The 15736-nt window shown below is 33.1% G+C and overlaps 1 protein-coding gene across 1 annotated transcript in view; it reads left to right on the top strand.

Annotated features, from left to right (window-relative positions):
- Nucleotides 1-10344: 10344 nt before the first annotated feature.
- LOC109532998 (15-hydroxyprostaglandin dehydrogenase [NAD(+)]) overlaps nucleotides 10345-15736 on the top strand; it is a 7436-nt gene continuing 2044 nt past the window's right edge. The window contains exons 1-2 of the mRNA XM_019898176.2: nucleotides 10345-10557; nucleotides 13585-13708. Of these exons, the coding sequence (XP_019753735.2) occupies nucleotides 10456-10557; nucleotides 13585-13708 (226 nt within the window). The 5' untranslated portion in view covers nucleotides 10345-10455. The remainder of the gene's footprint in view (nucleotides 10558-13584; nucleotides 13709-15736) is intronic.

Below are 15736 nucleotides of genomic sequence, written 5' to 3'. Positions count from 1 at the left end.
ATGTACCCGGTTAACTTGATCTAAACAAAAATAAATTAATTTTCTCCCTTTTTGCAAATAGCTTAGAAACGGTGCTTCTCAGAACTAGGGCACCTCAGTAGCAGTAGCTGTCAAAACTTTCACATTTTTACGAATAACTCGGAAATCGTAAATTTTTCAGGTAATACGTTTGACACAAACTTAACTTAAATTTTGACGACAAATCTGAAAATGAATGAAAAAGGGGCGGTTCCATTTAAAAAACCAAAGTTGGTAACTACCACACGTTTATGATACACCCCGTATATTGGAAAGTAATTTTAAAATGTGGAACTTTTAAACATGAAAAACTTTCGTAGGACGTATTTTCTTGTAAAGTTCATATTTACTGAGATATCGCACTTTGACGCACTAATGAGCAACCCTGTACAGCTATTATTATACCACCTACGTCTTTTGTTAGATAATTGAAAAAGAAAAACTAGCGACTGCCCGAAATCTTGATATTAAATTGGTATAGAATTAAAGGCTTTTCAGTCAATTTTACATACTACAAAAATGTCCTTATAATACCTGCTAATATGAAATTGTTGTCTCAAAGAAAGCTATAAGCTACAATTTCAGAAATTTATTAAAAATAATTAATCATATACATTATAACAAATAGTGCACTTTTTTCTGACATGAAATGTCTTTCAGAATTAAACAATGAATAATTTTAATATAATATGAGTAATTAACGTAATATAATATAAGTTATTTAAATATAATGTATAATACATAATAACGTAATTTTAGTAAATCCAGGGTGATTCAAAATTGGCGTCATTTGTCGGGGGGTGTTGTCTGGCGGTGTTATAGGAGTACAGATAAACTAGTAAAAAAAAATTATTGTTACTAAAAACTGAGAAATTTGCAAAAAACTATATCAGAAATACGGCAGCAATGTTTTTCAAGGTAATCTGCCTAATTAAGATTGCGCAAATACCTGTTGCTTCGTAAATATTTAAAATTTCGGTAACCATGAATAAATAGAGAGACAATAAGATATACAAGGAAAAACGGTAAATTCAACAGGAATCGTTGAATGACGGAACCTATTTCGAAATGTCAACCTGTTCTCATAACCTCGAATTTTGGGGGGTTTGGAGTTTACATAAATAAAGCATACAACACCAAACATTTGAATGGTTAACTCCAAACAAGCTAGTGCTCGTGTAATTTTCTTATTATCCACTCTTATCAAGCAGCTTCTCGTATTCAGTTAATTAACTCGTGCTCCATTTGAATCTCCTTGTGCTGTGTGTATCGTACAAACGTGGTAGGAATGTAGCCGGTATTTATTTGGTGCCTGGGAAAGTGTCAGTTATTCTGCTCTGAGTGCCCCTGGAAGGCCGTGATTCGATTATGTCCAATACTTGTTCCTCTGTGACTGGAACCCGAATATCGATTGTCGTCCACTATCTTCCTGGAACCATTCTGCTCGCCCTTTGTTGGCGTGAGGTCTTTCAGCTTCTGCTATGTTACTGTAGCATTTCTCCTGAACTAATCGCAGATCCGCAAATTCGTGAGAGAAAATTCAAAGTAAGTCACAGTTTGACAGATTATTCTTATTATAGACAAGGGCTATCCACCTGTAACTATCTGTTAATGGCAAAAAACATCATTGCCGCTGTGCCTTTTCATTAAAAAATTGTAGAACTGAACTTTTTCAATATCGGAAATTTTCGTAATTTGAAGCAAAGATCGTAATTTGTCTTTTTGAATGCTTAAGTATTCCAATATGCTACCAATTAAACATGGAACAATTTCAAAATAATGCTTAATAGCAAAGTTGAAATTCGATCGTCAACTGTTCGATCTTCTAGAAATTTTCGAAAAAAAAAATTCAGGCTCCATTACACCTTAAAAGGAATGACGCCAATTTTGAATCACCCTGTATAATGGTGATTTAATAGGTGTCAAAAATAGTTGATATAACATAGTTTTCATGTGCGATTATTTCGTGCGGAAAAAAAACTTTTCTTGTAACATGTGTCAGCAACATTGTCAGTGCTTCAATTTGTTCAATTGCTTCAACGCTGCATTACTTTTAAGACTTGCGATTTGAAATTCGGGCATTAACAGAATCATTACCGAACCGAAATCAATAAGAATCCATCAGTAGAAAAGTATTTTGAGCACGAACTAGTTCTGAATGCGCGCGATCTTCAGGACCTTACAATAGGTTAAGTTTAAGTGTTATTGTATTAAGGTGTTGGTCCGTTAGACACGGGGTGTTATTACACATTGACGCACAGAGTAGTATCAACACAAAAGCATACAACATAGTGTTATCCACGCCTAATATCTTTCACCTGTTCACTGTTTGTGAATCTAGTCGCTACAACGATGATTCAAGCATCAGAGCGTTCAGTCTTAAATAATAATTGTTAAAACTTCCAGACTCTTGTGACTATTACCCAGCAAACACACCTCGGTCCCTGAGATGTCCCACGAAAGTCATTACAGGATATAGGTCTAAGTCCCTCGGACGCACCGGTACGTCCCCATTTGTACGTAGGACGTCTATGGGACATATTTTTGGGTCTGTTCGCGCCATGTATGGGATAAACCTGTACAGGTCATTTGGGACATTACTGGGATTATAGACGGGTTGTTTAGAGAACATCTGTGAAACGTTCTTAGATTACTAGTCAACCGTCAAATTATTGCTAAGAAAAATATGTATAAAGTTTTAAAAAAAGTTTTTAGAAACGTTGAAGGCAGCTTTATAATTTGGAAAATTTAGGGTGGAAGTAATTTAAAAGAAACAAAATACTGAACCAATAACATATACCTATATTTCAAAACAAACCAAAAATAATTACGTATGGTATCAAACTAAACTTATTTTTGCTCTTCTATCTGAAACCGGTAAAGTTATTTTATCCCGTTTCAGTCCTTCCGGCGCATACCTCAGCCAATTTTGAGCTTCAATTTCAATGTATTTTCTTGTAAAACCAATTGTAATAAAAAAAGATATATTTTATCATATAAGTCCAAGTAAATGTTATTCAGCAACTTCTACTTCAGGCCTCGCCACCGATGTTAGAACTTGTTCGCTAAGTCTATTCTAGGCAAAATCAGATCCTTAAGACCCTCATTAGAATGCTGGCTTCATTAGAACATTGTAAACTATTTAATAATGTACTTGTTCTTTCATTTATTTAACGATGATATAATAAAGTTTTGGCTTAATTTTTAGGCGTTTTAGGCATGGCTTTACGTTCGAAAGCATGGAAATTATATCATACTTTTTGGCTTAGATTCTAAGGGATTAAATGAGAAATATATATACGTTATTAAATTAAATATTTGATTTAAAAACGTTTATTTTATGTAAATTTATTTAGATATTGAGTACGACCTTACCTCTATGTCGCCCAACATTCAACATTTTTGAAGTATTTGCCATATTAACTTAATTTTCAAAAATATTCATCAGATGAATATTTATCCATTTTCATATTTATTATTTATATTAATTTAGAGAGAAATCTGCTCTAAACTTATAATATCCTCAATCAATATTTGGATCAAAACTCACTTGGCTCTTTAACATAAAATCAGTTTATGGAAAAGCACTAAATGCATAATATTTTTTTGAATTCTAACATTTTCATTTCGCGTTTTTTTTTCTGAGAACTGACAGTTTGGTTGCGAATCTCTAAACTATTGTAATGTTGAAACTAGTGGGTGTTTCGGTGCTTGCGGTTTTTGAAGGAGTTTACCTAGCATGTATTACCTAGGTCGCAGTTATAGAAACAGAAGTAACAAGAAAAACAAACGTTCCTAGAAAATGAATTTAAGAAACCAAAGAAAAACTTAAAAAAATAGCAACATGAAGACCTCAACAAGCAAATTTATCATGGCAGAAAACTACAGCACTTTCTCATGAAAGTGTATAGAGAGAAAGCTTGTAGCAACGGAGCACTAACTAGAACTCGTATTAGTTCTGATGTGCGTAAGCTACAGGTATTTCCAAATAGGACTCATCGCTTTTCTGCTAGGGATTAATCCAAGCGCGAAAGTGCAAAGTGTTTCAAGTTAGATAATTTGCAGTATTCGATTTTCCGAATGTTTCTCCGTTTTATATCAATTATAATCTTCTTCAACAAAGCGAAAAAGTTCTGAGTATACGTCTGGAAATATAAAAAAAGGTGTCCGTTACGAGACGCTCGACAGAAGTGATAACTTTATATTATTAATCGAAACCATAAAATATTGAACTTATTTAACGCATGAAGGCAACACTAATTTAAAATTTCAATATTCTTGTTAAAGTCTAATAATTTATAAATGCATGAGGTAAAATGCAATTTAATTTCCTTTTGAATGTAAAATTTATATTTTATTTACAACATTTAACATTCTTCAATAGTTGTGGTTGACTAGCTGTATTTACGTTATCATTATCGAATTCTATAAAAGTGACAATTTGTGACTACAAAAGTGACAACTGTAATAAGAAACGAATTGTGACACTCGATTTTATCTTGCTCGATGTTAGCTTGTTCTGGATTATTTATTATCTTTTATTGTAACTTTGATTCAGGAAATGACATTAAATTTTGCTTTCTTCAGGACAAAAACCAACATTTAAATCTCCACTTAAAATGTATTCAAATTTATGATAGTTTTGGCCAAAGCAAGTAATTTCCGCCCGAACTGCATTCGTCAGAAATCATTCGAAAAGGAGCGATTGATAGAATTTCATTGCAGCATACTGGAGGTCGTCCACTAGAACTGAAATCCTTGGTACGAATTCCGACGAACCATTGCGACGTGCGCACTAACCGAAACAAATTGGATTTGTTCGCAGGTTCGCAGTGTTTCTTACCGAATAGAAAATGGATGTTGAAAAACTAATAAGTATTTCTTCTTCGTTTTTAAATCAGCATATAAACAATGGAATTCTCCAAACTGTTTTCTCTTTGCTAATGTATCAGTAACCCAATAGTTTTTTCTTTGTAACTGTAATTTTCTTCTCACCATATAACTATTTTCAAAAAAAAAAATCAGTCATTATTATTAACAGTTATATTATATGTTGACCCTGTATAAAAGTGCTTATTTGATACATAACATCATATGACCAATTCGTACGATATAAAAAACTTCGGACTAGTGGACGATACCTACATATGCGAAATTTGACCAAATCCTTGTAAAGAACGCCCTTCCAAAAGACAAACGGCTTAAGCCAATACAACAAATTTGTATTGGCTCAAGAACTAAAGCCGGAAGACCATGGGCAATGAAGAGCCTTTGTTGATTAGATTTTGGAACAATGGCAATTGGACGGTGATTTTTCAACGAAAATCGTCTTTAATGACGGGACCCATTTTAATCTCAATGGCTCTGTTAATCGAAAAAATTGTCGCATTTGAGGTTCCGGATGCATCTGTTTTTCGAACAGTTTTTCTTCGAAAATGCAGTTGGTCAAGCATTTACCGGGAATGGTGTTCGTTATCATGAAATGTTAACTAGCTTTTTTGTGTTAAACTTGCCAAATATGGATCTCAACAGCGTGTGGTTTCAACAAGACGGGCAACATGCCATACAGCCAGAAAACCTGTTGAATTACTGCACGAGTCATTTCCAGGTCGTGTTATTTATCGTTTCGGAGATCGGCATTGGCCGCCCAGATCATACGATTTAATGCCTTTGGACTTTTGTCTTTGGGGTTTTTTAAAGTCACAAGTTTATGTGAACAAACCAACACCGATTGAAGCTTTAAAAGATTAAGTTGAACGCTGTATCTGAAACAAAGCAAAATACAGGGGGTCTTCAACTAATGTCTAAAAATTCACTGGCATATTATTTGGTCAAAAATATTGCGTTTCAGGCAAATTGGCCTTATCCGTCACTAGATTCCGAGATACAGAGTATCAAAGTGCAAATAAAAATTTCGTGTTTTTTTTTATAGATTTTTAACCAGTTTTACTAGTAACAATAGGGGAACAATGAAAACTCTAGTGATGTTTTGAACCAGCTCAAATTAGATCCCGTTTGTCGTAGATTGACATTTATAAAGTGAGCCGTGGACAACAATTATCTTACTGTCCGTTTGGAGTTAGTTAAGTGCTAAAAAATTATTTGTTTTACTCTTACATTGATTTTATTACAAATGCCCCGACATAACTTATTTTTGAATGAAGAAAAGCGCGATATGGTATGTGTTTATGCGCAAGAAATTTATGCTGGAAGTAGATCGCATCGCCGATATTTAGAGCTATATCCTGACTGACGGCAACCAAATCAAAAACTATTACACAATCTGTTTCAACGGCTTGTTTTATGGGCTTGGAGAAACTGGTAGTTTTCGTCTTAAGCGGACATAGCGGGCCAAAGGCGTGTTATTTCCGTCGATCAAAAAAAAACAAGTTTTTACTCAATTGCTTGATAATCCAGAAATTAGTAGTAGACAAGTAGCAAGAACTACGCGTATGATCAAAACAAGTACAATCAAAATTTTAAAGAAAGATAAGTTTCATCCCTTTCATTTTTCTCCAGTCCAAGATTTATTAGAACCCGATCTTCACTCTAGAATGCAGTTTGCTTCCTTCATGCGTGAACAGGAAACACATATTCCTAGATTTTTAAAAAGTGTTCTGTTTACTGACGGAGCGACTTTTACCCGTAGAGGAGCCTTCAACTACAAAAATAAACATCATTGGGACACTCAAAATCCACATGCCGTTTCATATCGCCATTTCCAGCATGCATTCAAAATTAATGTTTGGTGCGGAATCATAGGGAATTATCTAATAGGTCCACATGAATTTCGTGGAAATGTGACTAGTCAATTATACTTAGATTTTCTTCAGAACGAATTGGCAAATTGTCTTGATGACATACCCCTATCGGTTCGACAAAATCTTTGTTTCACGCAAGATGGTGCTTCCGCTCATTTTGGTTTTCAAGTTCGGAACTATCTTGATGAACAATGTCCGAATCACTGGCTGGGACGCGGAGGCCCAATACCGTGGCCTGCCAAAAGCCCTGATTTTAACCCAATGGATTTCTGTTTTTGGGGTTTTATGAAATCCCTAGTTTATGACAATCCCATTAACAACAGGGAAGAATTGTGGCAAAAAATTTTAAATGCTGCAGAAGTCTCCGAGGCAAAAACCTTTTTTTTTTCAATACGACAATCATTTACTAGAAGAGTTAGGAAATGTATTGAAGTCAGAGGACATCATTTCGAACAATTATTATGAAATACTAATTTTCACAGGTTTTTCTGGGTTTAAAAAGTAGTCTAAAGTAGTTCTGAACGTGCCCAAATAAATACTGTCTAATGTTCGTTAAGTTTTGTTTGATAGACAATTTGCGCCGAACATTTCTTTTATTTAGACATCCAATTAGTTCAAAAATCACTACACATTTCAATGTAAAATATCTCGAAAACGATGACAGACATCGACTTGAATCAAGTACACCTTTTTTGTTGTGGAACTATTGGCGAACCTGATATTATTAACAAAAAAGCGATATATTCAAACCCAAAAAAGTTCTGATGTTTTAAATGGTTCCAGACTGTTGCAGCTAGCCCTCTATGAATTACAAGGTAGATAATACGAAATTTGGATCTGCCGATCTAAAAAACTCTCAAACACAAATTTTTGTGGTACTACTAAGTGTGGTTAAAAATTTATTAAAAAAATACGAAATTTTATTTTACACTTTGACACCCTGTATCTAGGAACCTATTAACTTTCCGACAAGACAAAATTGTCTAAAACGCAATAATCTGGCCTGAACAATATGTCGTGAATTTTGCGACATTAGTTTGGGTTAGTTCGGGTATATGCGCAACAGTCCTTGAAAATTCAATGAAAAGAGCACGCCTGTGCCAGCAAAACCGAGGCGGTCATTTGTCCGATGTTTTATTTCATTCATAACTTCATGATATGTACTTCATTTTTCAATAAATGTTTCAAACTTATGCCACAAATATATATGTTTAATTTAAAATGTAAATCCGTTGTTCTTATTGGAACATCCTTTATATGTTACAATGAAATTTAATCATTGGCTCCTTTTCGCACGATTTCTGGAAAACGCATCCAAAGGACACTGGCCCAATGACTACACACCATTTTATTCACACGAACGGACCACAGCCTACAATATTACATATTTCAGACGACCGGCCTAATGGAACCAGATGCGGTGCGTACGAGAAAGAGCTGCGGAGCTACTTGTGTTGTTATCTATGCCAGACATAACAAAGCCGCTAAGCATTCCATTGAGTTTTCCCGTGCCATAAGAAGTTATCACCTCAAAAAGCACTCTGAAGAATATTTTTTGAAGTACTCGCTTGCTTGGAATACCCATCTTGCAAAATACCCATCAGCAGTCTGAAGCATAATCATCCCGCGTCCCGTCATAAAGAAAATTAAATGATGACCTCGGGATATTTTCAGGACCTTCACTAAAAACCGCTAGCATTTTTTTTTAATTGTCAACTCTTGCCTCTGGCTTTAATTCAAAATGTTTGCCTAGTCAAATTCCCATATAAAATGGGTGGTACGTCAATACAGTAAGCAAAACACTCTAATTATCAGAAAAATAGTGAATAATTTCCTGTGCACACATAGCAGCACCTGCAATTATAATGCGATGTTTACAGATAATACAAGCTATTTCAAGTCTATTTATTTAAATTGCGAATTATAAAATCGCTTCGGCGTTTCCATGAAAAATATTCGTAATGTATCTGTTCAAATAAAATGTTTTCGTTGAGCTAATCTACTGCTAGAAAGACGCATTTTATTATTTTATGATTATGTTTTCCAATGACGCATTCAAAAAAATACATTCCTAAGGGAACACAGTAGATTGTGGCAAATGTGCACTATAAAAACATTTTTGCGAATATGTTTGAGCTGAAAGTAATGCAGAAAATATAGTTGCGCTTTCAGGGATAAGGCATCTTCTTCTTCTTCTTCTTCTTCTTATATATAGAAATATAGATATAGATCTATAATAAGACCAGGCTCTCCCAGTCTGGATACCGCGAGCCAGTTTGTGCCTTCTGTAGGCTGGTGCCCAAAGCAGCTCGAATCTGGTCCGTCCATCTGGCAGGTAATCTGCCACGCCTACGTGATCCTTCCACTCTCCCCTGCATGACTATCCTCGTTAGACCCGTGGTAGATCTCTTCAGGTGGTCGAAATATTTAACAATTCTTCCGAGCACTATGCTGGAGAGACGCTGTCCCCCATGGATTTCACGAAGAACGGAGATGTTAGTCTGATGCACCGTCTCAGGACTGTGGATCCTTCTTCTCCAGCACTATAGCTCAAAGGTGTCTATTTTTTTGGGGGATGTTCTGCTTTAGGATCCAAATCCATATAACATGATAAGGAAACCCAGAAGTGACGATTAAGTTTTTTGTATTGATGGTTAAGCTGTTGTCCTGCAATAACTTTTTTAGTTTTGCCATTGCTGATCTCTCCATTTGTATTAGACGAGTTACCTCGTCATCACAGCCACCTTTCTTTGTCACTGTAGACCCCAGATAGGTAAGGTAGTGATCGGCATAAGAAGTAATATACTTTTAAAGTTAAATCTTTAAAATCAAGCTAACTGTAAATTCCTCCACATTATACTAAACTAAGAAACATGATGGAAGAGATGGTATTAGAAACTGGACATTTTTGTAATAAAATGCCCTCACAGCTCCATACGAAGACCGTGTCCTAAAAAGGGAAGACGCTGGGAAAGCAAGAATCTTTATTTAGACCTCAGCCGCTCAAAAAAGCACAGATGAAGAATTGACAAGCGAATCACGCACGGATTTCCTTGCAAATCTTTTTCCACTTGCCAATAGTTTAAAGGAAAAAATGAGAATGTAAAAACCTATTTTCTCCTAAAATCTCTTTGGTGGCATTTGTAATGTTTGATACAGAAGATAGCTCTCAAGACCCGCGTCGGTGTTATGTCTGCGCCCGTTTGCAATCAAAATCATGGTATACTTCCGATATTATTTTTACTTTTCGATTAACCTTAACTTAAGCATTGAAACAGTCATAGTAAAGTTGAAATCCAAAAAAGTCCAAAAAGGCCTGACTATTTTATTGAATTGTTATATAGACAAATATTTATATCTATAGCCGATTTTTTCTAATTTCCGATGGATATGCTACTTGGAAATACATATATTTATTTAAAATGTCAAAAACAATACGGTTTGACGATAAACGAGGAATCTAAAAATAAAATTTCGAGACTGGCAACAATGCTGGCATATAACCTACTTATGTATATACGCGACTTGATCAATATTTACTACGAACACGTGGAGAAAACAGGGTATATATTTAGAGGTTTATTCGTGGTGGTCAAATGTTCGTTCGCCGATTCCAAGCTATATTGTTCTACGGGATAATTATTTAATTTCCAAGTTATTTTTCATTCGTTCTGAAATGGCAGCATTTGATATTAAAGGAAAAATCGCGTTGGTTACCGGTGGCGCTAATGGTATTGGCTTAGCTTACGTTAAATTACTATTAGAAAATGGATTGAAGGTAACATCATCAATAGTAATTTTTTAAATCTTTGGTTAAGCGTTAATTTCTACTTTACTTTTAATAAGCATTTGAGTAAATTTCAGCTTTTTACTTGAAGCTGTTTTAAAACAGTCGCAAATAACTAATAACCAGAAAACATGTAAAAGCAAAGCAATGTTTAAACGTTTTATTAGAGTTCGTAAGTTGAATATAATTTTTCCCAAATATACACCACCCAATGAAAAAAAAATTGGAAACAATTGCAACCACGGATTTTTTTATTTATAAGAAAAATAGTAATTATTAACTAAATAAATTAATATTATTCTATGTTGCTACTTCTACTAAAGTCGCCCACTTAAATAAAACATTTTCTGTCCGAACTAAACGATTTATACAAATCAACATCATTTTTCCTGTGAATTTATAAATAGTTTTTGGTCACCGGTTACTTGTTAGAATACAATAATTTCTCATCGGTTAAATACTTTTTAATTTTTAAAAGTTTTTAAAGTTTAAGTAAAAGTTTTTAAAAGAAAATTGGAAAATTGTAATTTCTCATTCCATAGCATGGAATAGCAATTTTTTTAAATAATGCTAACCGGTTTCGACTTATTGCTTCATAAATCCAGCAATATAACGGTTTTGTATTTTTACCTCTTCAAGTTACTGAAATAAAAGCTAGCTGCTTATTAATATTGAAAATGTGAACACACAACGCAAAATATCAATTGTTTCCGAATTATCACTTTATGCATAGTGTATTTACAGAAAACTGTGATATTTTTTTACAATTATTAATTTTTTCGGCAATTTATTTCCTGTAAATGAAGCAAATCTAGTTTCCAGATAAATCTACTGATGTCTTCTGTTTTCTTAGTCCATTATCATATTTACTTCTATCTCTATATATATCTATCTATCTCTTATATATTGATGAGTCTATCTTATCTACTATACGTACCGAATTTCGTTTGGTTATACTTACTTTGAATATTTGACAAACCAACATTTTTAAATTGCAAATATGAATTTAAATTATACAATATAAACAATAGTAATTCGATATTTCTTACGTTTTCGAAATTAACGCATTTTGTGTAATACAATTCTGTCTAAAACTATACCGATTAATGTTCAAGGAGAAGAAAAGGTGACATACTTTGATTAGATGATTCGGTGAAACGATTAGATGATTCGACTTTGTGAGAGAAGTGAATCAACCCGCGCTATTTACTGAAAGTGGTGGTTCAAGGTGACGGAGTAAAGATAAAACACCAGCATAAAATCTAGTTTCTAACACCATAAACACTTGATATTGACAATAACAAATAAAGAAGCCAGAAATTATAATATATAAGATAGAGAGAGATAGAGGTAAAAGAATAAAAAACAAAGAAATAAAAGTATAACACGGAACTTACCTGGACGAACATCCAGGATTCTAACTGGATTTTGTTTTGCGCAAAAAGTTATTTCTAATGTGTAGTATACTTTCTCCGGATAAAATAAAACTGAAAGGCATTGCTTATCTTTTAAAAACTCTTCTTTCATTAGAACTGATTTACAGTTATTGAAAAATAACAATTTAAATTGGGCATTCTATAATTTCTAATTCACGTTTTCCCGGCTTAGCAACAGTTTTATACTAGGCGTTCTTCTTGTACAAAATTTAAGTTTTTTGTAGTCAGCGACTCAACGAATGTATCTTTATTAAACATATCTTTAAGAAGCCATACTGCTCGTTATTTTATAACAAGAGAATAGGACGTATTTTTTTAAACAGAATAATAAAAAAAAATAGGTACATTCCCACAACTTTTCCAGTTTTACGTCTAGTGACCTTCAAAAAGTTGCCAATGTTACATAACAATTAACAACACGTGTAAAAAAATGTTATTATTTACTAGAGGTTTATTATGTAACATGTCTAAATACCACCAAGTAGGAAGATGTGTCAAGCATGTAGAAAAATACTCAACAATATAAAAACGGCAATTGCTGCCCGTATTTTGGCGCCTTATCTTCAAAATCACGTTTTAGTTCATACGAACAACGATTAAGTATCAGGAGTTGATCCATTTGATTGGGCATAATATTTGATTAAGCCAACAGGTAAATACGTGTTCATTCTCTAAACAGGAAGTAACTCTTCAGCGCTACAAATCGTTTCGAATTCTCGATTTGAATAGTTATGGTTAAATATTTTGAAAGCAGGACAGAAGAAAAAAAACATAAATTATGAATTAACGTAAGATTGAAGGAGATTAAGAAGAAGAAAACTTTGAGCGTCAATCGAAGAAACAGTGTAATTTTTTACTATTTCGAAGTAAAATCTAAATCTTATAAGCCGGTTTAATCATGACCTTTATGGGACTTAATTTTAAACTTTATGGGGCAAATAAAGCTTGAACTTGATAATACACAGATAACTGTTGTTTACCTACTCTTCCACATCATGTTCTGCAAATATACGAAATTTGTCAGAATAAAAATTGTTGATACTTAAACATCTCACTTTTTCAAAATGGAAACTTATCTATGTTTGCATTGTCTATTTTCAGGATTAAAATCTATTTCAAAAAAGAACTTATTGCATCTGTTAATAAACATATATGTACTTAATTACCATGTCTATGTAAATATATTTACATGTTTCTGATATAATTTGCAGATAAAACCTAGTAAACTAATCTGTGATCTAAGTCTGCTTGGTCCAAATCTGAATTATGATGCTGTATGATGCACGTTATAATTCCATTTATATATCAGGTATCAGGTCTTCTGCAATTACATTTTGTTACGTAAATTTACTTGTAGTTTCATATTCAGTAAATTTTTGAAAATATCTGACAGTCTCCATAGTCTCTATTTATCTCCTAGATGATATAAAAAAATCTTTGTTAAGCTGCATATGCCATTTTGCGTTTTGCTACTTTTTCTAGCTCCATATGTTCGAAATTAAAGGGGGTTTTAAACAGCAACAAAAGACGAAATATTATTTAATAAAAATATTTACACATTGAACATTTTCTGTTTTTGCAGGGCATTGGCATTGTTGATCTTAACCCTAACGGCAATGAGGTAGCTGCAAATATAAATAAACAATATGGCGATGGGACAGCAATTTTCATATTGGCAAATGTGATTAATAAGGGTGAACTCTCAGGTTTGTATGTTTCAATCTGTCCTGGCTCTGCCCTTTTGCAAAAAAAAATTGGGAGTAATTCCGTAGGTTCAAGCGAACTGAAAGCTCGCCCAATTATTGTTCAAAGTTTAGTGAATAAGTTTGCGTAGAAAGTAGAAGAGTTCTTTTCACATTACATCAAAATGGGAGCATATAGTTTTACATACCCGAACAGAAGTATTAAATATGTTGTTTGTAATACTTGTCTTGTAATGCTTATAATCTTCTTGTTTTCTTAGTTTGTCGTGGCGATTTTACGTAAATCAATTTGCCAATTTAGAAAGTTCATATAAAAAGTTTAACGATTCAATTGAAGAGGTATTTTTAATAATACGCTTGCTTGGAAAGATAATGTTTATATGAAGACTGGATATTTTGCCAAATTAGAAGAAAACTGTAAAACCCAATACAAACTTAAAACAAAAATTACACAATTAAATGCACCAAAACTACACAACAAAATGAACAAATGCTTGTACTCTTAATTTTTGGTAAAATGGTAAAGTAATTTTTAAATATTATTTTAAACAAACGCCAATCTTTTAGAGAATGGACTGAGTCCAAACCGTTACTGAAGGCACATAAATTTTCATGCAGTATGTTTTAATCGCGTTTGCACTCATTAGATGCTGAATACCCATCAAAGTTACGGTTCCATCGTTGACCGCTTCAGATAGTTAACAAAATTGAAAATTGAGAAACTTTTAACAAATAATAATTCTGTAGATCTGATGCTACTGCTCAACAGCAGCTTCCATCAGCAATTATTATTATGCGTTTAGCATAATATGTATAATAAAATGTAGAACTATTTACTGGCAAACTGACTAGAGAAATATAAACTTTCTTTCTCTTGTGTCAAGAACGATCAAATCATGTTTCAAAATTCGCATTGCAAATTTTATACAAAAAAGTAACAATAATTATGCAAATAAAGCCTTCAAAAAATTTTGGAGTACAGTTTTTTCTTAATTGTTCTTTTTATAAAACAGGTTCTTTTCAATATGCAGACGAATATGCAGAAATGACTAGCACATTCAGATTAGCATTGTCTGTCAGAGAAGAAATTTCATAAAACATTTCGACAAATTACTGTTTGGGTTAGTTGTTTCTATTGCTGTTGTAAATATCCGTATATAATTCGCTATTGTCTAGTATTTTTGAAATGATGATGACACTATTGGTAACTATCTGTTACAAATGAAATAGGACAACAAAATTCAGGAACTATTTTCAATATTAGATATCTACTTGTACGATTTCAACGCTGTTTTTGTTTCATATTTTAGCTAAAGGTAACTAAACATTTGCAGTCTACTCTATTTATTTAAAACGCCTGAAAATACTTGAACGTCAAAAATTCTGTGATCAGATAATAAACACAGGATCTTACCCAAAACCATTAATGTATTTTCGTAAATATTTCGCAAACGAGCTAATCGATTGTTTTTCCGTTTTCGCGGTCATAAGGACTTGGAAAACAAAGTTTCTGCACATATTCTATCTATAACAACGTATTCACCAAATTAGTGAATTGCAAATAATGTGAAATAACTGATATAAAAAAATTCAACCAGTAAGAAAAAGAAGTATTTTTTTAATAAAAAGGAAACCAAATCTTGTCTGACATGCGATTCAAAATTAAATAATTCTCGTAATCGTAAACCTGATAATTTATCGTTTAGAATATTACTTGTTTTCGTTTCTCATTCCGAGAAGTCGCCGCTAAACTTTTCACCACGTTTCACAAAATAAAATATTAGCATCATTAATTAGTAACTCTATTTCTATTTATATTGAAGTTTACTAAACGTGTTAGAAAATTAGTCGCTTTCAAGTAAAAGACTAAGACTGATCTCTCTTTGGAACATATTTATTTCAGCTAAGTTTAGAAACTTCTTACTGTTACTTAATCTATGGATCCTTAGTGCTAACATCGCTAGAGTGTCTAACACTCTGTGTACCTTAAGATAACATCATATGACTAAATCTAAACTAACCTAAGTACCT

This window comes from Dendroctonus ponderosae, unplaced genomic scaffold, assembly GCF_020466585.1.
Source record: "Dendroctonus ponderosae isolate FM_Combo_2020 unplaced genomic scaffold, Dpon_F_20191213v2 Dpon_F_20191213_1, whole genome shotgun sequence".
Classification (NCBI taxonomy): Eukaryota; Metazoa; Arthropoda; class Insecta; order Coleoptera; family Curculionidae; genus Dendroctonus; species Dendroctonus ponderosae.
Note: the sequence above shows the minus strand (reverse complement) of the source record. Positions and strands in the feature narration are given on the sequence as shown.